General features: G+C 46.7%; 1 protein-coding gene across 1 annotated transcript; it reads left to right on the top strand.

Moving 5' to 3' along the window:
* The first annotated feature begins 7,802 nt into the window (after positions 1-7,802).
* Rtp2 (receptor transporter protein 2) lies at positions 7,803-12,797 on the top strand. Its single transcript, XM_036204201.1, has 3 exons — positions 7,803-7,943; positions 8,338-8,679; positions 12,290-12,797. The coding sequence occupies exons 2-3, from the start codon at positions 8,516-8,518 to the stop codon at positions 12,795-12,797; spliced, it is 672 nt and encodes a 223-aa protein (XP_036060094.1). The 5' UTR covers positions 7,803-7,943; positions 8,338-8,515.
* The last annotated feature ends 8,973 nt before the right edge of the window (positions 12,798-21,770 follow it).

Genomic DNA, 21,770 nt, shown 5'->3' with positions numbered 1-21,770 from the left:
AAAGAAAATTTTAAAAAATATTAATTAAAAACAAGCAAACAAACAAAGCACTTCACTCCTCCATCTTTCCCACCTCTCCAGCCCCTCTTCATCCATCTCAGTGGCACTGGGAGCTGTAGTGTGTGTCATGCAGTATATGCTTTTGTCCACTCAGCTTGACTGGCAAATGTTCATTGCAATGGGTTTTTGATTTGGTTCAAGGCCTCTGGCTTCTGGTACACCCTCAATACTGGAACTTCACTGAAACTCATTCCCCAGTATCCTGCTGTTGTCCAGGTCATGGAGATCCTGCTAAAATGGTTCCACAGGACCAGCCTCTTGCCACACTCCTGCAAGTCATAGATGAGGTAGATGTTGGGGTGGGTCTACTCAAAGCCCTGGATGTGGTTGTGGGTGGTAGCTGATTTGGTCAGTCTGGGCTGCTGGGACCACCCCCCTCAGACAAGGGGTGGAGCCAGCTCTTCTATGTCCATGCCATCAGGGTCAGCTCTCTCACCCTGGTGGTGAGGGGTTGGGCTATCTCTCCTGAGTGTTAGACCAGCTTTCCAGTGAGGAGCTGGGCTAGCTCTCCTGTTGCAGTGGCCAGTGAGAGGCAGGGCCAGCTCTCCCAGGGCAAGTGAAGGTTGATGCCAGCTCAGCATGGCCCTCAGATTTCAACATGCACAGTTCTTGTGGCTCTCTGTGGTAACATGGGCCACAGAGATCAACAAAGACCCCAGATGCAGTTGGATCACTGGCAGTCCAAGACATGGTCCTCAGCAGCACTTGGGGCCTGGAGGTCACCATGCCCCCAGTGGCAGTGCAGGCCACCCAGATCAGTATAGGCCTGGCATCAGCATGGCTCTCAGACATCAACATGGTCTGAGGTGGCTGACCAGACCCTGAGCATCTGCATGGCCCTCAGTGGTAACAGGAGCCATGGACATCAACTCAGATCCTGGCTGGTGTAGAGACATAGACCCAGACATGACCCTTAGCAGCAGCTCCGGCCCAGATGACACCATTGCCCCAGGTGGCAGTGCAGGCCACTCAGATCAGCATGGCCCTGGAAGCAACATGGCTTAAAGACACCAGCATGGCCACGGATGGTGGCCCAGACTCTGGGAATCCATGTGGCCCTTGGTGGCAACACAGGCCACCAACATCAACACAGATCCCAGCTGAGGCCCAGATATCACATGGCCATAGATGGCAGCTCAGGCTACTCAGATCAGCATGGCCCTAGAAGCAGCATGGTCCTTGTATTCCAAAATGTCCCCAGGTGGCAACCCAGACCCCAGATATCTGCACAGCCTTCAATGGTAACAGTATCCATGGATATCAACCTAGACCTTGGCTGTGGTAGCTCAGGCCTGGATGTCAGCCTGGCCCTAGGTGCTGGCACAGGCCACTCAGATCGGTATGGTATAGCTGCAGCATGGCTCTTGGACACTAATATGGCCACAGATGTTGGCCCAGACTCTGGACAGACAGCCTTATGTCCTTAGGTGGCAACATGGGCCACAGATGTCAACACAGACCCTGGCTGGGGTAGGGCCATGGACCCAGACATGGCCCTTGCCAACAACCCAGGCCTGGACATCATCAGGGCCCTGAACAGCAAGCCACTCATATCAGCCTGTTCCTTACTGCTCCTGCTTCTCCAGTTCTGTCTCTTTCCACAGCACATGAACCAGTCCCCTTTTCTTTCTCTCCCATTTCTCCACCATGTATTTGCTCATAATGGCACCTATCCATGCAGCGCCTTGCAGCCTATGGGTGTCTTCAGCCAGCCTGGGCTCCCTAGTTTTCCTTATTAACAGACTCTGGACTTTACAACAAAGGCAGCTGCTATTGTGAATGAGTTCCTATGCTAGAAACTTCCTCCCTAACACTACACGTTAACAACTGGGATGCTTAGATCATGAAGACTCACGGGGATTAGTGGTTTTCTCTCAAACTGAGCTTGTTGCTGAGAGTGTGTTTCTTCTAAAAGAGAGAGCTCAGCACTAGCTCCTAGCCCCTTGACAATGAACTTCACAGCCCCTACAACGGCAGAATACATTTTCTTTACTTATGCCTATCCTGGTTTGTAGCATCCTTCCAGCTCTGTGGTGATGCATTATGAGAGAAAACATCTCTTGAATTCTAAGAGATTGGAATTTTTTTTACTGAACCTCACAGCCAGAGTTGTTAATGAACCTGGAGGTCTCTTAAGAACTATGACTGCTATCCTACTGTATGCTCAGCCTGTTTGTTTAACCTGCCTTTAAAGAGAACAATTTAATAACTCACCTGACTTCCTTTTTATCCTTCATTTAATCAGCTTTTACAACCTAAGCTAATGCATAGCTGTAATCTTAAATTATGTACTCTTCCATGCCCATGACGAGAGTAATGCATGCATGTTCTAATCATTTGCCAAAAACAGCAAAAATAGAGATTAAAAAAGCAATCATATAAAATGAATATCCACTATGACTGTTGAATATAGCATACAGATGTTGCTTAATAAAGCATTTGTAATACTGTTTATTATCTGGGCCAGTTGGAGGCAGTGACTTAATCCTTTATAAAACTGCTACCAATTTCTGCGAAGAATTCCTCATTCCTTCCCAAGTGATGCTTTCTGTGCTGTTTGATAAATACAGACCGAAGCCCTTTGTTAGGGACACACACAGACATACACACAGATACAAACAGACACAGACACAGACAGACATAGATGTGGACAACAGACATGGACATGGACAGATACAGACATAGACAGACATGGACACAGACAGACAAAGTCACAGACACAGACAGACATGGATGTGAACAATGGACATGGATAGACACAGACATAGATATGGGAGAGATCCACAACATGGCCTTCTATCAGGCACAGATGCAGACTTGTACAACAGACTGGTGGAGGACAAAAGACAGGGCAGGGGGTGTGAGGGGAGCAAAGCAGAGAATTCAGATCTGGGCTGTCTCAATTAAATGACCCCAAAGGACAATACTTTGATCTCTTTCCTTAATGTGACACTGGCATGTTATTGGTGATTCAGAGTTCATCATTAATGCATTCAAACCGACCATACATTCCCTTTTATCTGGGCTGCCACTAAAATGTGGCACTCAGAGTTAGGATGGGCCTTATCACTTCAAAGAGCCTGGTCAAGAAGTCCCTTACCAAAGTGCCCAGCAGCTTATATTTTAGTTGATTCCAGGTCTAGTCAGGTTGACAAGCAAAATGAGTCATCACAAGTCCACCCCTTACCAAGTTGACACCCAATCACATCTCCTTATGTCATGTTTAATTTCCAAAGAAAACAATAGCCAGATCATAATTTCACCAATCCTAATACCATTATTCCAAATACAACCATAGGCACACTATGTACTTTAGAAAAGGTGGCCAAGTCACTGGAGGAGTGCTTAGTCTTTTAGTGTCTCATAACTTAAATGTGATAATACAGACTTGCAACACTTAACCACTGATACTAGCTGTAACTGATGTTACATATCACAATAATGAAATATAAAAGAGAAAATACAACTATCAGGTTAATATATGTGTTTCTATGCAGAAATACAAAGTAAGACAGAAACACTCGTGTGAATAACTGTCTTCGTTTTTGCACCTGGCTGTGTGTCTTCAGTTGATATTTATATAACTATCTTCCTCCACCACCCCTTCAGAATTTCCTCCACCCTCAGAAAGCACCTCAGCAGGTCTTGGTTCTTGTCCTGGAGGAGTGACCCAGACCTCCCTTCCTGAAGGGTGTGAACACTTTGTCATCCTGCCTGGATTGGGTTGCTGTAATTCACCCAATTTCATCACAGGATACAGTAACACCCTAAAGGATTTCCTAAACTCCAGACATAGTCTTCCTCCACTGTTATTACTTTCTTAGTCTATTGGCTTAAGGGCAATGCTGGTTCCAGGCCAACAGAATGTAAGTTCAGAAAACAGAAATTTTCCAAGTGGGTTATCATTTACCTGACTGGAGACCACTTCCATTTCTACCCTGTGGTTCCTGGCCTGTGCATCTGGCTATAGGGGAAATATTACCATGTGCTGGTTGCTAATTCAAAGCACAGACCACTTTCTGGAGGGCCCGGCCCCAGACAGACAGGGTACTGCACCTAATTGGTGCAGTAACTTCATCTTTACAAGGTCATTCCACTGTTTTGTCAAGCTTGCCACTTCTGGTGGGGAACCTTTTAGTTGCTGAGATAAAATACCATAATCCTAATCTTAGCTTGTGCTTCCAGAGAGACAGAGTCTATCATTGGTCAAGAAGGCATGATAACAGTCAGGGAAAGTGTAGAGCAAGAGCAGCAGCTGGTTGATGACAATCCCACTTATACATATACAAGAGAGAGGGAGAGAGAGAGAGACAGCAAGAAGCAGACTAAGACTATAAACCTTTAAAGTCCTTCCCAGGTGACATATTTTCTCCAGCAAGACTGCATTTCCTAAAACTATCAACTAGGGACCAAGGATTTAAATAACGAGCCTATGTGGTATGTTTCTCATCCAAATCAGCACAGGAAGTGGCTGGCGTCATTTTAGAATGAATGCTTGAAAAGCTAGCACAAGCTACCCTCTCTATCCCTTCCCTAAGCCAAGATGCCTGGGATTGTCCCAGAGTGGAATCGTAATTATTTGTGTGTATAACATCCAGATCAACTAGCAGCATCCGATATAGTCAAGGAAACTTAATGGAGTCCCTCAACTTAGAGCCAGCTGCACCTGCTCAAAGTATCTTGCTTCTCATTCAACTCCTGCTGTCTGTCCTTGTCCGAGCTTCCCATTCTTCCTCCCTAATCTTTTGTTTTCACTTGTAAGTAGAGCGATGATCCTTTACTGGGTCTCTGCCTAGGTGTAAGTGATGGCTAGGATCAATGAGGCATTCCCCCATTGTCTCAGGCATTTGAATATTTAGTCCCCAGTTAATAACACTGTTTTGGAGGTTTAGGAGATGTGGCCTTAATGGAGGAAGGGCATTACTTGAGTGGGCTTTGGGAATTAAAAGATTTGAGCCATCTCTAATTCTATGTTTCATGCTTGAGATTCAAGATGTTTCCTGTTCTTGCTGCCACGCCTTCACATGGCCATCATGTCTGGAACTGTAGGCCCAAATAAACCCTTCCTCTTCTAAGCTGCCTTGGACATGGTGTTTGACCATAACAAAAGAAAACTAATACAGTGTGACTAGATAGATTGTGGTCACTCTCTTTTTTTGTAAGGGTCCTAGAGATCAAGCTTGGGCCTTATTTATCTAGGCAAGTGTTCTACCACTGAGACATATCCATAAACCAGATAGTCTGCTTTAAAAAAAATATAATTGATTTAAATAAACACATGAAAATTAAAAATTATTTGAGGGTATTATGTGATTTTTAGATACATATATATACTTTATAATACTAAAATTAGGACAAACATCTATTTCCTCAAGAATTTATTACTTATTTATAGTGGGAATATTCAAGATAATTTTCCAGCTTTTGAAACATACAGTATAGCGTCATTATCCTTAGTAACCCTTACTTGTAAGTGCACACCAGAACTCTTGATTTTTGTCTAGCCATAAGTTGTTATGAGCCTCCAGGGGCTGGAGGAACGCAGGAGGAGCTCAAACCCTGGAATATTTGTGGTGGATAGGATGCGGCCAGCTCAGGTTTGCTCTGGCTGTTGCTCACTGATGAAAGGACAATGCAGGCAACATGCCCTCTTCCCTAGGCACCACTGTTGGACAGCCTGTCAACTGCTCTGACCAGGTGACCTATCCTAAGACTCAACAGTCATTTCCACCTGGACTGGATCGTGGACCACAGTGAACTGGGGGCTGTGGATGGGGAAGTCTTCCAAAATAACTTGAAAAGCGTTCAGCAAGGACCTGCTAAGGTTCTTTGAACTTGGAGACAGGAAGGTATTATACAGCTTTTGTTTCCCTGGATTTGTTTAGAGATACCATGAGCCATTGAGTTATTTTACTTGAACTTGGGGTACCCCATGGCTTATCTCCTGCCTGTCAGTAATAGTGACCAGCTGTGGTGGGATTCAGCCCAGCACGGAGCTGGTGGAGGGAGATTGTGTTCCCTGAAGAACATGCGCTGAAATCTCTGGGAAGCGGTTCCCAGGTGATTCTGATTTACATATTTCCCAACTCTTTGCCTCGTTTGGTTCCACACTGATGTGTCCTATAGTGTTCTAACAGGTCAAATCTGAATAATGAACCTTTCACACAAGTATTTATTACTTGACTTTTCATAGAAGAATACAAGAGTGGTGTGTTTGGCTTGTGGGATATAGGTGGACAGTGTTATTTTATTAAGGCTGAAATTAGTTCCTTTTAAAGAATATCCCCCAGAGTGATGCTAAGGCGGCTCTGAACCGTGAGCTGCCAGTGAGCAATGTGCCCACATGGAGAGCTTCTTAATGGTGCAGCCCAGCACCACACTGAGAAGACTGATTGATGTAGTGATGGCCACACTCACTGTGTAGTGATGGCTACACTCACTGTGTAGTGATGGCTACACTCACTGTGTAGTAATTCCTGCACTCATTGATGGGATCCCAAGCAGGACTTCCCAGCGCAAAGAGCACTGTTGTCTAGAAAGATGAATGACATTGGTTTCTGCTTAGAGGACTTCCCTCTAACTGAAGTGTGATCCTGTGCCTAAGGGGATTGCATCATCTTAGAGAAAAACAAAGTGAAGCAAAACAGAGGAACCCTGGATATTCTCACTGTCCTTTTGCTTTTCCTTTGTCATTTGGTCTGGGAACAATGGCAGAGGATGCCTCAGACCATGGCATGCAGCTCTAGGCCAGGCCAGATCTCTCAGCTTCTTTCAGTTCCTGGGAAATCATGGGTCCTGCATGTCACCTGCTCTGTAGCTGATTATAGGAGATTCCTCAGTGAACCACCAGCCCAGAGTTCTTTTTGGGAGTCCTCACCCATTTCTAGACCCCAGTTGTCCTGATTCACTATGAAGAGATTTGGGTTGGATGCGGTGGCCCAAGCCTTTAATCCCAGCACTTGAGAGGCAGAGGCAGGGGGATCTCTGTGAGTTTCAGGCCAGTGTGTTCTACATAGTGAGTTCCAGGCCAACCAGGGAGACCTTTACAAAAAGGAAATAAATAAAAATAAAAGTAAAAGTAAAAAGAGATGGAAGGAGGGCTGGTGTGTAGGGGTTTGAGTTGGGGCCAAGAGAGAAACCGGAAGTCAGTAGTTCTTCATGGCTTTACAATACAGCTTTGTCCTTTCCGTGGTTAACACATAGGGAAGGGACACTTCTCTAATCTGAAGGACAGCCAGTGTCACTGCTCCCAACCTCACCCCACATGGAAACCATATGGAGGTACAGAACAAATCTGGAACCTTGTAGCAACGATAACTCGCAGCTCCTGCAACCCTCTTGAGTCTGCCTACTTTTGCCGTCTCCACGGTTCCAGGGAGCAGAAGCTTCAGGTTAAAGAACTGGCAGGTCATGGACTACAGGCATCAGGGAAACCTCACAGCACTCTGGGCAGAGTCCAGGTAGAATACCACATCCTCTGGTGCTCTTCCTGCCTGAGACTGGCTCCCCTTTCAGGGGGCGGGGTCACCTTCCCTGGATTATGCAAATATAGAGTTAAGTCCCCTCTAGTCTCTGAAGAATTCAGTTTGGGCATCAGGGAGCTGAGGTGCTCTGTTGTCTGCTCTGCAGCAGCTGAGGCAGTGGCAGCCTGCAGCTCAGAAGGAAATAGCTCCCCTACCAGTGAGCCTGGGGAGCATGGAGTGAATGTAGCAACCGCGTAGTCTGAATTGCCACCATTGTGGATTTCATGGTGTGTTCTGTTTCACCAACCGAACTGAGAATTCTCCAGTGAATTGCTGCATTAATCACCGTTAGAAGCTTTATACTCTTGCAATAATCAAAAGGATAGGTATCATTTAGGAAGAACCGGATCTGAATTGTGGGTAAGCTCTTGGGGGTTATCTAAGCCTGTTTCCTGGTCTGTCGCGGCTAATGCACAGGTCAAATAGCCTGTGCCTGGCACACAGTGAACAGTGGTCACAGCGCATCAGGAGTGTGGGAGCATCAGGTCCCTCACCTCCATCCTGTTTCTCCTGGGCTCCCTAGGGTGTCACAGTTGCCATAGCACATGGCTGGAGAAAATATGGAAGATCAGTGGGGTGAACAGGGCTGCCACATAACCTTTGTCCTCTGGGGACCTCTGTCAGCCCTGGGCAGTTTGGGCTGGGGCTCACCTCCTACTCACTTTCTTTATCTGGTCAGTATTACTGTTCAGTTTACTTCTATAGTCTAGCTCAGGACCCTGGAACTCTCACTTGGGACTTTCTTCCTCCATAGCTCTGGCTCCTGGTACCTGCCTGGCTGTCATAGCAACAGCTTCCAGGGTGACAGCAGAAGGAGCTGGGTCTTGTGGGTAAGGCTTTTTGGACCACAGAGACTGCCCAGGCTGCATCGATCTATCCAAGCTTTTTCTTCCTCAGACTGAGCTCACATTTCCATCCAGGCCAACGGGACCATGTCCACCAGCCTGACCACTTGTGAGTGGAAGAAAGTCTTCTACGAGAAGATGGAGGTGGCAAAGCCAGCTGACAGCTGGGAACTCATCATAGACCCCAACCTCAAGCCCAATGAACTGGGCCCAGGCTGGAAGCAGTACCTGGAGCAGCATGCTTCAGGCAGGTGAGAGACTGGTGGGCAGTGCCCCCCTCCAGGGGGGATGGGAAGGGTCACAGATTTTCCAAGTCTGGGCTGAGAAGACAAGGAGAGAATGGACTGCCGCAGAGGCTTTGCTTCTAACCACAGCAGTTTCGATTCCTCGGTTGCTCCGAGTAAATTGTACTCTGCATTTGAGCTTCAGGATTTCATAGAAAATCAGGGGTGGGAAGGCTTCAGAGCCCTAAAAATCCAGGTGCTTGGTGTAGCTGGAATAGAGAGGAGATGCAATGGGCACTACCAAGGTAGGAGTCAGGGGACTTGTATTTTGGGGCTCTGACATCCCTCTGCTCACTCACATGCAACTAGACTTGAAGACAGGATATGTTATTGAGCAAATGGTATGTTTGAGAACCTGGTTCCACAGCTCTATGGACTTGGGTGTATCCTCTTCTTTCTCTGGCTCCAGTTTTCACATTTGCAAAACAAGGGGTTCACTTTAGTTCTTAGCACATCACTCTTCCAACTTTACTATCTGTGGATGGGAGATAAAACTGCTGACCCCAGGCAGGACTCTCTCTAGACTTTCTACCCAGATTCCTTCCTTCTTTCCTTTTGCTTTTTGCCATTTTATGTTGTCCTTTAAATAAAATATTCTATGCATCTTTTACATCATGTATCTTGATCCCATTCATTTCCCTGTTCCTTTACATCCACCCTCCACCCCTGTACCACCCCCTCAAAAAATAAAATTTAAGAGAAAAAATGAAAAAATAAAAAAGGAGAAAATTAAAAAATCTCATCATGGAAGCTATAGTGTGACACAGTGAGTCATGCAGTAACCCCCTTTTTCTATGTATCTTTACTTTTAGGTGTTCATTGCCAAGAGTCTGGTCTGGTTTGAGGTCTCTGGTTTCTACTACACTATTGATGCTGGGTCCTCACTAGGACTCTTCCAGGGTATCCTGTTGTTGCCCTGTGTTGTGGAGATCCTGTAACTTTGGGTCTCTGTGTCAGGTTCCTTCACGTATTCCAGCAGATCATAGATGGGGTGGATGCGGAGGAATGCCAATTCATAACCCTGGTTCTGAGCCTGCACAGCTGTAGGGTTGGCTGACCAGAGGAGAAAGGGGGACAGCTCTCCCATGGTCACAACTTCAGGGCTGGCTCACCCACATCTCTGCCAACAGAGTCAGCTCTATTGTGCTGCCCAGGTGAGGTGCAGGGACTGCTCTCCCGAGTGTTGCAGCTAATGAGGGGCAGGGAGAGCTTTCCTGTTCTTATGATCACAGGGCCAGCTCTCCCATCTGCACCAGGTATTGATGGGGGGGAGTGGCAACTATCCCCCCCACCCCCGCATCCATGCTGCCACAAGACAGATGGGTAATGGGGACAGCTCTCCCATGCTCACAATTTCAGGGCTGGCTCACCCACACCTGAGCTAACTGGATTGATTCTATTGTGCTGTCCTGGTGAGGTTTGGGGCCTGCTCTCCAGAGTCTTGCAGTTGGTGGGGGTCAGGGATGGCTCTCCCACTCTTATGACCACAGGGCCACCTCTCCCATCTGCCTCAAGAGACTTGCCACTTTCTAAGTGTTTCTCACCTCCCATCATGCAAAGTGTCCTTGTGGCTTTCTAAAGCCAGCATCATTTCCCTCTTACAGTCTGGTGACTTGGGACTGGGGCCAGTTCCCTGCTCACATGGCCTCCAGCCCACCTGTAGGAGCTACCCAGCCCTCCTCTTTGGGCATTTGGATTCACGGGAGACCAGCTGGCGGGTGTGTTGTGAAGGTGCAAACAAAACATGGCAGAGACTTGGGTTGCCCCTAATGCATGGATGTGAAGCCTCTTGGGTAGAGAACAGCATGAAGGTGGGAACAGAAAGAGGCAGGCTATGGGTGGGGACTGGGCATCTGGAGTCTTACCACAGGCCTTGCAGACAAACAGATGGAACCTGTATTGACACAGGTCAGAGAATGGGTTGATCGGTTTGTGTTGGCTCCTGCTATGGACGCTGGGTGCTGGCTACCCCCTCTAAGTAGCTGTGCACCCTCTTATTTTCTATGCTTCGTTTGGCCTCATCTCTCCCAAAATGCTGGCCCATGTTGGATACTTTTGGAGATATGGGGTTTGGCTCTGGAGAGGGGAAATAATTCTGGACTGGTTTATTTAAAACAATGTAGGAGACTGTAAAGACGAAGCAACTTCAACCTTGGAGGACAATGTGCAGAAGGCTGGGAACAGGTGTGTGGGGCTTCTGGAGTTTAGGGACAACTCCAAAGGCTCACAGATCTTCTCACCTCAGGGCTTAGTCCTAGCTGGAATCAGGAAGAGCTGAAGCATGGTCATTCTGCACACAGGCTCTTTTAATCTTTCAGATGTATTAAATTTCAGGCCCAACATCACTGGCGCTGTGCAGGGATGGGGAGGAGAGTTGGAAGCCTTCCAATCCAGGACCAGTCAGATTCCTCCTCACTTTGGATCATGTCTCGGGTGGCATTGGGTATTGTTCTACGCTCATACTGTCGGTGGTGGCTTGCAGGGGTCAGGGGATGGATTGCTGTCACTGCTATTCCACAGTGGCTGAGTAGTGCTTGGAATCTAGTTGGTGCCTGTTGGATTGAACTGAGTTCTTCATCAGAGGTCCTTTGAAGCCTTCGTGCAATGGGCTTAGGCAGAGCCAGCAACGAGGGCAGAAACAGCCCAGTGGACATGCAAATGCCTCCAAAGCCTTTGTAACAGGGGCTTACAAGAGGTCATTTCAGGGGCACAAGGGACCTCCTTGGAGTTAAGGAGAGCTCCATCACGGGTACGTCAACACTATTGGGAAGCTAACAGGAGCTGGACTTGGCAGGTGAACCCCAGGCCACCTCCCTCTAGGCTTTCTGAGGCTGTGGCTTTAGGAGTCCAGATTAGACAATGTGGCCTGTGTGAAGGTCAAGTTAGGGGTAGGTAAATGAGGAGACAAGGTCTACTTTTCCTGTTTTCACCCAGCACTGCCTCGGTGCCTAGAAATGACTGGTCGAAGGGGGTGCCTCTGGGAAGATGTAAGTACTGAGCTTACTGTTCTCTCTGATCCAGACTGCTGCAGGCAGCCAATCTCCCCTGCTTTCCTGGCTATCTTATTGCAGCCCTACATGTGCTAGGATCTGAGCTTGCCTGCCACCTCCTCAGAGCAAGCAAGATTCAGGAGTCAGACGGTGACATTGCGGCCCCCTTTGCAGAACAATGTCTAAGCACAAAGTCCAGCACATACACCATCCCACTGCAGCTTGCAGATGAGAAACGAGTTGCAGAGAAAGGGAGCCATACTTTCTTTGCAAGTTGACCAGATGTAGTTCTGTAATAGGCAGGGAGCAGGGCAGAATCTGTGAGAGGACTCACAGGAGGAGGCAGCTTCCAGATGATCGCTGGCTGGTTGCCCAGGGGCTCCAGTGCTAGGCTGCTAAGGATGCTACTCTGGTCCCTAGGCAGAGGTGGTAGTTGGTGACCTCCAGTGATAACAAACCCACAACCTGGTAAACATCACGCTTCTGTTTCCAGCCTCTAATGCTCCAGCCTTTTCTTTCCCGTGCTCCCCAAGGCTGGCTGTCCGTGAGAGTCTCACTTGCTCTATTCCCACTTCCTTTCCCGTCAGGTTCCACTGTTCCTGGTGCTGGCACACCTGGCAGTCCGCTAATGTTGTCATCCTCTTCCACATGCACCTCGACCGTGCCCAGCGGGTTGGTTCGGTGCGCATGCGCGTGTTCAAGCAGCTGTGCTACCAGTGCGGCACCTCACGGCTGGACGAGTCCAGCATGCTGGAGGAGAACATCGAGGGCCTGGTGGACAACCTCATCACCAGCCTGCGCGAGCAGTGCTACGACGAAGATGGTGGCCAGTACCGCATCCACGTGGCCAGCCGGCCGGACAGCGGGCTGCACCGCAGCGAGTTCTGCGAGGCCTGCCAGGAAGGCATCGTGCACTGGAAGCCCAGCGAGAAGCTGCTGGAGGAGGAGGCCGCCTACACCGATGCCTCCAAGAGCAAAGCCCAGGCCGGTTTTATCTACAACTTCTTCTCATTTCGCTGGTGTCTGTTTTGGGGTGCCCTCTGCCTGGTTATTGTCTATCTGCAGTTCTTCCGAGGCCGCTCTGCCTTCCTTTAGGGGAACTGGTTAGGGGTGGGGAGAGGGGGCATGGGGTTCAGAGTGAGAAGGACTCTGGTCTCCTGCTTCTGCCACAAGTTCAATCTAAGACTCCAGTCATCTGCATCCTGCTCACTCATCTACCAAATGAGGAGTCCGCCCTAGGAGATGCTCCGTGGTCCCTCTACTAATTTGGCAGCAATGAGGGGGAGGGAGGAAGATGGGAATTTTGGGAGCTTGCTGGGCTTTGGTGTGAGTCCTAACTCTACAGTTCTGTCTGGTCCGCTTCATTTCTTGCTCTGCCTCCACCTCCAGCCCTCCGTTTGCTTTATGTTCGTAGCCTTAGGTCTCACCTTGACCCTATCTCATCTTCGTGCTCATTTTCAGCTCCCTCTAATTGTCCTGCATGGCTCCCCTTGGAGACAGCAGGGCTACCCCCTACCTTCCATCCAGTACACAGGGACAGTCACCTAGTCTTCCTGGGGATCCAGCTTCTACCATTCTGAAAGGCTCAGGATCTCACTCTGATGGTAGGGCTGGGTTGAGAGTGGAGGTGGGAGTGGTGGAAGTGGGGGTAGATTGAGGGGTTTGGATGGTCAACATGGTCAACGACACGTTGTCCCTGGCTTAGCCATTGACCATATGTGGCTGTTTCAACTTAAATTAATTAAAATTGTTCCTTAGTAGTTCTAAGCTCAGTTAGGCTTACACAGAATTTGTTCCCATAGGGGCCATTGCTCAATGACAATCAAGGGTGACTTCTAGGAAGATGAACATGAAGGGTTTGGGCATCAAGCATTCCCCAGAGGACTTCCATCCATGCTTTGTCTACCCGGGGAGCATCAAGGGGAGCATCAAGGCAACACTGAGTGGCAGGATTGGGGGAAAGAGGCGCCAGCCTGCATCTCTTGCTAAAATGTGGTTTTTGTGTCTAGAAATAGATTGCCAAAATTCTGTCAAGGGGATAGGTCGTGTCTCAGATGGTCAGAAAAGCTGGGGCATTTGATCCCAGCATCAGAGGCAGGAAACAGTGCTGGCAGTGGATGCAGGGCAAGGCAGCTAGTGCAGGTGAAGAGAAACAAGCGGGGACATTGCCAGAGGAAAAGCTTCTCCACCAGCTCGTTTTTCTCAGTAAATAATGATTGCTGCATTTTCATGTTTAACTGGAGAGATCATTCCCTGCCTTGGCACCCACCCTCCCCCAACCACTGCAATTTTTTTATCCTTTCAGAACTGAGGGAGTAGATTATATTTGTTTCCAAGACTTGTTTCTACTTTAATTCATGGAAACCTCATTTTTATGCCCCTGCAACAGCACGCCATCCTTCACTACCAAAACATTGGCTGCTTTTCTGTATTTGTCTGCTTCATGTGTCTGCAACATTTTATAGTCCTCCTTTTCTGTAATTGTTTTGTTAACTGAAAAAGGGAGTTTCACTCTAATATTTCCCATACATGTATACCATGTATTTTGATCACATTCATCCACCAATCAACTTTTCTTGTACCTCCAACAACTGGTCCCCTTGTCCCCAAGTGACCTCTTTCCTGTTTTCATATCTGTGTTAAAAAACAAAACAAAACAAAACAAAAAACCAAAAAAAAAAAAACAACTCCATTTCACACATGGTATCTTTTCACTTAGTCTAACTTATTTAGCTTAATATGATCTCCAGTCCCATCCATTTCGCAGTGAATGACATTATTTCATTTTTTCCTTATGACTGACTATATCCCATTGTGTGCACATTACATATTTTTTCATCTGTTGATCTGTTAATAAGTATCTAGTCTGGTTTCATAACTTGGCTATTGTGAATAGTGTCATAATAAACGTGGGTGTGTAGGTACTTCTGTGGTTTGCTGACTTAGATTCTTTGGAGTATATATGCAATTATGTTTTTAATTTTTTCCAGGAACTAATATAGCGACTGGACAGAACCTGCTCTTCATATTTAATTGTCTTCCCTCTCCATTGCAGTATTCTTTGTCGATACTTTCTCTCATCCATCCATTATATTTTCGGGGTGCCCAAGATTCTCCTCAGCTCATTCCCCCCACAAGTTGGGTTGTTGGTTTTTTTTTTAATCACATATGAACTCTCAGTCTTTATGGCTCTCCAAGCTTTTACACAGAGCTCCAGACACATAAGCCAGACTGTCTGACCACCAGGTGATCTTTACCAAAGCGGCCTGGCCAAACCCACTCCTCTGCTTCTATGATATCCAGTGTTCTCTTCACCCCTCTGCCCCACTCCACAGTATTTCCCCACTGTGTCCCATGTCGTGTCGAGCATTGCTTTCTCATCACCTTACCCCACCCCACACTGCTGGACCACCGTTTCCATGTCATATTGAATGTTGTCTTCTTACTCTTCCTCTCTCCCCTACTCCCTCTCATATCATTTGGCCACCACATCCCGTGCTGCGTTTGTTAGATGTTGTCTTCGGAAGCCCTGTCACTGTTCTACCCCAGCACGTAGAACTTGACCATCAGATTTAATTCTACATTTCTTGGCATTCTGGGTCTCTGTACCAGCTTCCAGACAATTGCAAGACTTACGATACTGAACTCACTAAGCCTCAGTTTTCTGTGTCCGTAACCATAGCATCTAAATCATCAATTATTAGGAATCAAGTAAACACCGGTGATGGTTCAAAGTCAGGATTTCCTTCTCATCTCTCCTGGAGGAACTAAAATTCATGAAATTTGTTGTTGAGGTAAAGGGAGGTAACATAAGGGATAGTGTACTCAATAAGACAAGAATTATTCAACCGCGCTAATTACACAGTAACTCTGTATGGGGTGTTGGGGACAGAAAGATGAAGAACTACTTATGGGGGTGTGCCTGTGAGCAGGCAATGACAATGAGAATGATGAGTGCAGCAGCAGAGGTGGACTCCAGGTGGTAAGAGCCTACACTCTCTGAGGCTGTGGTCAGCCTCACTGGGAGCCAGTGCTCATGCTCAGACTAAAGAAAAACCTTTGAAAGTCAGCGGTGACAAGATCCTAAGGAGCTGAGATGGACGAGACAGGAAACTGAGGCTTAATGGGAGGTTCAGTATTGTAAGTCTTGTAAATGAAGAATGAAGTCTGTCAGAGCTGCTATAGCTGTCATGGTTAGTTTTATGTCAACTTGACATAAGCCAAGGCCATCTGAGAGGAGGGAACCTCGATTGAACCTCAGTCTTTCTCCATAAGATCAGGCTCCAGGCAAGCCTGTAGAGCATTCTCTTAAGTAGTAATGGATGGGGGCGAGGGCAGCCTATTGTAAGTGGTGCCATCCCTGAGCTGGTGGTCCTGGGGTCTATAAGAAAGCAGGCTGAGCAAGCCATATGAACCAAGCCAGTTACCAGCAGCCCTCGATGTCCTCTGCATCAGTTCCTGCCTCCAGGTTCCTGTCCTATTTGGGTTCTTGTCCTGACTTCCTTTGATGATGAACAGCAATATGGAGTGTTGGCTGGAAGCTGGTACAGCCAAACACACCTGTTCCTCCCTGACTTAGTTAAATTTTATTGCTGTAAAGAGACACCATGACCATGGAAACTCTTATAAAGGAAAACAATTGGGGCTGGCTGACAGTTTCAGAGGTTTAGTCCGTTATCATCATGGTGGGACATGGCGCAGAGGCAAACATGGTGCTGGAGAAGCAGCTGAGAGTTCCTCCTCATGAAAAGCATCTGACACGTAGCACTGTGAGAGGCCATGAGAGGCCATTGGTGAAGGTACTCCAGTGGCAGCTGAAGGGCCAGGACTGAAGGGGTCATGGAGAGAAGTTGAGGCTTGGCACCATGAAGAGAGCCTAGAAGAGGCTATTGGTGAAAGTATAGCCCAGTTACAGCAGAAGACCCGAGAATTTTGGAGATGCCAGTACCATGGGATGACCACCAAAAACAGCAACAGCAGTGGAGTGGAGCCGGCCAGAGCCTAGAAGACAAACTGTGTGTGTTGCAGAGGGTGGAGCCAGAGAAGTGACCCAAACCCCTTGGAGGAGCCCAGAAGACTATGAGTGAATCTCAGATACTGAACACTGAGTTATTTACACTGTTGAAGTTTGGTTTTGCTTTTTTCAGATTGAAACTATGTCCTAGTTCTTTCCCCTTAAATTAAGAAAAGATTTAGCTTAATTTTAATTTTTGTAGGAGGCCACAATGAAGAGACTTTGAACTTTTAAAAGAGATTATGGATTTTTAACTGAACTTCTAATGTGTTAGGATTTATAAAGACTTAGACTTTGAAAGTTATTTATGTTTTATACTGTGATATTAATATTAATGTACTGTGTTGGGGACAAAAAAGAAAGGAATGGTTCTAATTGGAAAGTGATGTGTTTGTGTGTCAAGCTGACAAGGGCCAGTTGTGCTGGCTAGTTTTATGTCAACTTGACCCAAACTGAAGTCATCTGAGAGAAGGGAGCCCCAACTGAGAAAATGCCTCCATATGATCAGGCCTACAGAACATTTTCTTAGTTAGTGATTGATGGGGGACAGTCAGTTAATTGTGGATGGTGCTATCCTTGGGATGGTGGTACTGAGGTCTATAAGAAAGTAGGCTGAGCAAGTCACATGGAGCAAGCCAATGAGCAGCATCCTTCAATGACCTCTGCATTGTTCTTGCCTCCAGGTTCCTGCCCTGCTTGAGTTCCTTCCCTCACTGCTTTTGATGATGATAAGGAACTGTGAGTGAACTAAACCCTTTCCAAGTTGCTTTTGGTCATTGTGTTTCATCACAGCAATAGAAACCCTAACTAAGACAGTAACACAGTATGAGGTTCAGTTCAAAAGCCATTTCAGGCAGGGTAGTGGTGGCGCACGCCTTTAATCCTAGCACTTGGGAGGCAAAGCCAGGCGGATCTCTGTGAGTTCGAGGCCAGCTTGGGCTACAGAGTGAGTTCCAGGAAAGATGCAAAGCTACAGAGAAACTCTGTCTCAATAAAAAAAAAAGGGGGCCATTTCAAGGACCATGACACCTTGTCAAGAGAGCAGAACCAACCCACTAGTATCTTGGTAACAGCTTGTCTTCTCAACACCATCTGTAGACAAAGAGTAATATGTTTTTAAGAGAACAGTGTAACAGTCAACCTTCCCTGCCTTGGATTTCCCATGTAATCAACTTTTGCAACCTAAGCTAATGCACAGCTGCAATCTTAAGTTATGTGCTCCTCCATGACCCTGACACAGACAATGCACATATATCATTTGCTGAAAGCAGCAAACACAGAAATTGAGAGCAGCTTTGTAAAATCTGTCATAAAGGTTGGAAGCAACCATTGATGGATATTGCTTGATACATGATGATGTTTGTTGACCCATCCTTGTCTGGGTCAGCTGGGATCATTTGGAGCCAGTGATTCCATCCTTGTAAAACTCTGATGAAGATTCCTGCACACTATCCCTCACTCCTTCCCCATGTGATGCTTTCTAGGCTGTTCAATAAAGACAAAATGAAGCCCCTCGGTTAGGGAAAGAAACCCACAGAGAGAAGGCACAGTCACACATACAGGGACAGACACAGACACGTGGACAGACAGATTTACAAGACAGCCTTCCCCAAGCGGGCACAGATTCAGACTCTTGTGCCAGTCAGCAGATGGAAGAAGCAGGTAGAGAGAAGCTGGAATTGTTCTTGGTTAAGTGACTCCAGGGGGAGTGCTTTGATTTCTTTCCTTAATGCAACACTGAGGCATTACTGGGGAATTAGAGTTAATCACCAATGCATTTAAACCACAAGTGTTCCGTTTGGAATGCCCACAGAGGTCAGGAATTAGTGAGGATCCATGGCTGGCAGATTTAAAGGGAGGGTAGACAGAATACAATGATATAAAGGGTTAAAGGAATAATGGTTCAAGAAGGATTTAATGGAGGGAGCAGGAGGACATGATAGATGATGGAGTGTGGGGAAGGACAGCTAACGCTAAAGACATTTTGAAAAAGTAATATAGAAACTGACTACTGTATAAGCTTCCTGAAACACACACACACACACAAACACACACACACACACACACACACAAAGAGAGAGAGAGAGAGAGAGAGAGAGAGAGAGAGAGAGAGAGAGAGAGAGAGATTTTAAATGGCATAACACTACAATGCCACAATGCCCCTGCTAGAAACCACAGGAAAACAGATAAAAAGCTTAGTATGGGGAATGGATTACTATTTTTGGAGTTGTTGGTCAGTGAGGTCCCACAGACTCCCAAACATTATCGGTTATTGGCAATGCTATTGGACCCTCCAGAACTTAACAGTAAGAACCTATTGCTGATGGTCTCACACACTTGAGACACAGAACATTCATCCCTACTGGCTAGCTTTCTCAAAACTGGAAGGTTCTATGTATGCTACCAGGGGAGAGTAATCATCAGCTTTATCCTGATGTGATCCCAGAGAGTTGAGACAATGACCTGCCTGTCAAGACATGCCTGTTGGTGAGGTATTAGCCAGAATGTCATGGGAGTAAACAACCTCTTTCTGGTTGGGTTTAAGGCCTGCTCCAAAGTTGAAGACTAGTACCCAACATTGTTCCTGGGGACAAGAATCTGTGGCTAGACAGGTCATAGGCCCCATTATATACATTATCATTATATGCATAGATTAGTGCTCCAGTCAACCCTCATCAAAGAAGCTTCCTTCTGCAGTAGATAGCACTTAACACTGAGACCCACAACTGGCCTAAGTGCAGACAATGCTCAGTCCTGAATGGAATATCAATAGCACCCCCCCCCTCTCCAAGGCCCATTCCCTTCAAGGAAACATTGAAGAAAAGGAGGCAGAAAGATTGTAGTAGTCATTGATATTAGATGACTCCATGTAAATGGTTTCTGGACAGCAGTTCTAGAATTCAGTTCCATATGAATTCCCAGCAGTTGAGGCAGCATGCACAAGATCTCCACAGGCTCAGGCCAGATAAAATTCCAGCATGGAGAGGTGGGCATGAAGTCCCACCCTTAGCTAAGGAGTTTATAGACAGTTGATAGCTACTGGGGAAGGAGAGTTAGTTTTGGTTAAGGCTGACCACCCTCCAGTGAAGGCCACATCCAAGAGTATATTCTACTAGATTTTCCCACCTGCCTATTCCTAGGGGTGACATCCCCTTTCCCCTGGTCTTGCAACTTCTCCCCTCCCCTCAACTATCAGAACTGTGGACCTGGAAGTTTCAAGTATGCACCCAAGATTAAAAAACAAAAATCAAAAACCAAAAAAACTTTCCCCTAAGATCCTTAGCTTCCCCCTCTCTCTCTGGTCTTTATCTGTTCCAGTAGATTTCCAATCAGCTGTGGACTGCTCCAAAACTGCCTGCAATGTGCCAGCCCCAGGTGTTCCTTGGAACCTACATCCCAGATGACTCCAAAGCAGACTACCCTACCCTAGCCTCAAGTGGTCCTGCAGAACGGGGGCAGCCAGTGAAACAGAGGTCCCCCAGTCTCTCCTTTGACTGTCATTCCAGTCTTCCAGGGCTCCCTGACAATGATGCCCTGATTTCAGCAGGAAGTAGCTACTGAAGATATTTTGTTATCCCTTTTATCATCAACAGAAGCTCTCAAACTCAAGACAAGTCTCACTCAGTATCTGTGGCTACTCAAGGTTCTCCTGGCATCATTCAGTACCTGTGGTTTCTCTCAGCACTTCTTACCACACCTCCTGGGAACCTCTCACTCCTAGGGGATGGGCTTTGGTGTAGTGGTATTGTGTTCCCCAAAATATTGTGCACCCTAATAAACTTATCTGGGGTTAGAGACAGAACAGTCACAATATTAAACATAGAGGATAGGCAGTAGTAGCACACGCCTTTAATCCTAGCATTCTAGAGGCAGAAATCCATCTGTTCAAGGATACAGCCAAGCATGGTGACTCACGCCTTTAATCCCAGAAAGTGAGTCTTTAATCTCAGGGAGTGATGACAGAAGCAGAAAGATATATAAGGTGTGAAGACGAGAAACTAGGAGCATTTGGCTGGTTAAGCTTTTAGGTTTTCGAGCAGCAGTTCATCTGAGAGCCTTCAAGTCTGAGGAAACAAGATCAGCTGAAGAACTAGAGGTGAGGTAGCTGTGGCTTATTCTGCTTCTCTGATCTTCCAGCGTTCACCCTAATACCTGGCTCAGGTTTGACTTTATAAATAAGTACTTTTAAGATCCCTGCTACACTTTGGATCTCATTCCTTCAACCTGATTCCTATATAACTCAGTCATTTTAACTATGCTGGCCTCTTGGTCTCTTGGCCTGCACTACTACTTGACTTCTCTCTTGCTCCCCCCCCCCCCCCCCCCTCCTCTTCTCACAGACTGGTTTAGTCTGCCAGCCATGTTCAGCCTGGACTCCGCCTTCTTCTTTATATCTACAATAAAAATCTTCTCCAAGCTTTAGGAGTGTCATGTCCTCCTCCTTTTATTTCATTGTTTTCATTCATGATGGAGTTTGTAAATATGATCAAAATAAATTATACAAAAATCTATAAAGAACTAATACCAGTGGGAGGAAATAAAGATGCTTCAGCAAGAGCCCCTGTAGACTCTCGGTGTGAGATGAACACAGAGCTCATGCAAGCTTGTTCCCCAGCTCTGTCAGAAGGCCCTTGGTTTTGTTTGTGTAGAATCTGTACCTGCCCTGGTGTTGTGTGCGTTGGTCCAGGCACTGCTCTTCAAATGCCCCGTGTTTCTTTCTGCTCATACTGCACCACTAAGAATGCCTTCATTGACTACTGTTTGTAGATGTTTACAGACTCTTTGACCCACAGGGCAGAAGACATGCAGAGAAATGCTGAGCTGGGGCTCCAGAAATCTCATCCTACTCAGACAAGACAGTCAAAGGATTAACTCAATTATCATCCATGGAAAAAACAAAGCATGGACTACTTCCTAGGCAACACAAGTGGGCTTCATTATATGCTTTCACTCGTAATCCATCCTTTATGGCTTCTGGTCTGGTTTATTTCTCCCTTGTCAAAAGTTTTAAAATCACCCAAATAATTTCAGATGTCCGCAGCTGGGAGAGCTTT

The sequence above is a fragment of the Onychomys torridus genome, chromosome 12 (assembly GCF_903995425.1).
Source record: "Onychomys torridus chromosome 12, mOncTor1.1, whole genome shotgun sequence".
Classification (NCBI taxonomy): Eukaryota; Metazoa; Chordata; class Mammalia; order Rodentia; family Cricetidae; genus Onychomys; species Onychomys torridus.
Note: the sequence above shows the minus strand (reverse complement) of the source record. Positions and strands in the feature narration are given on the sequence as shown.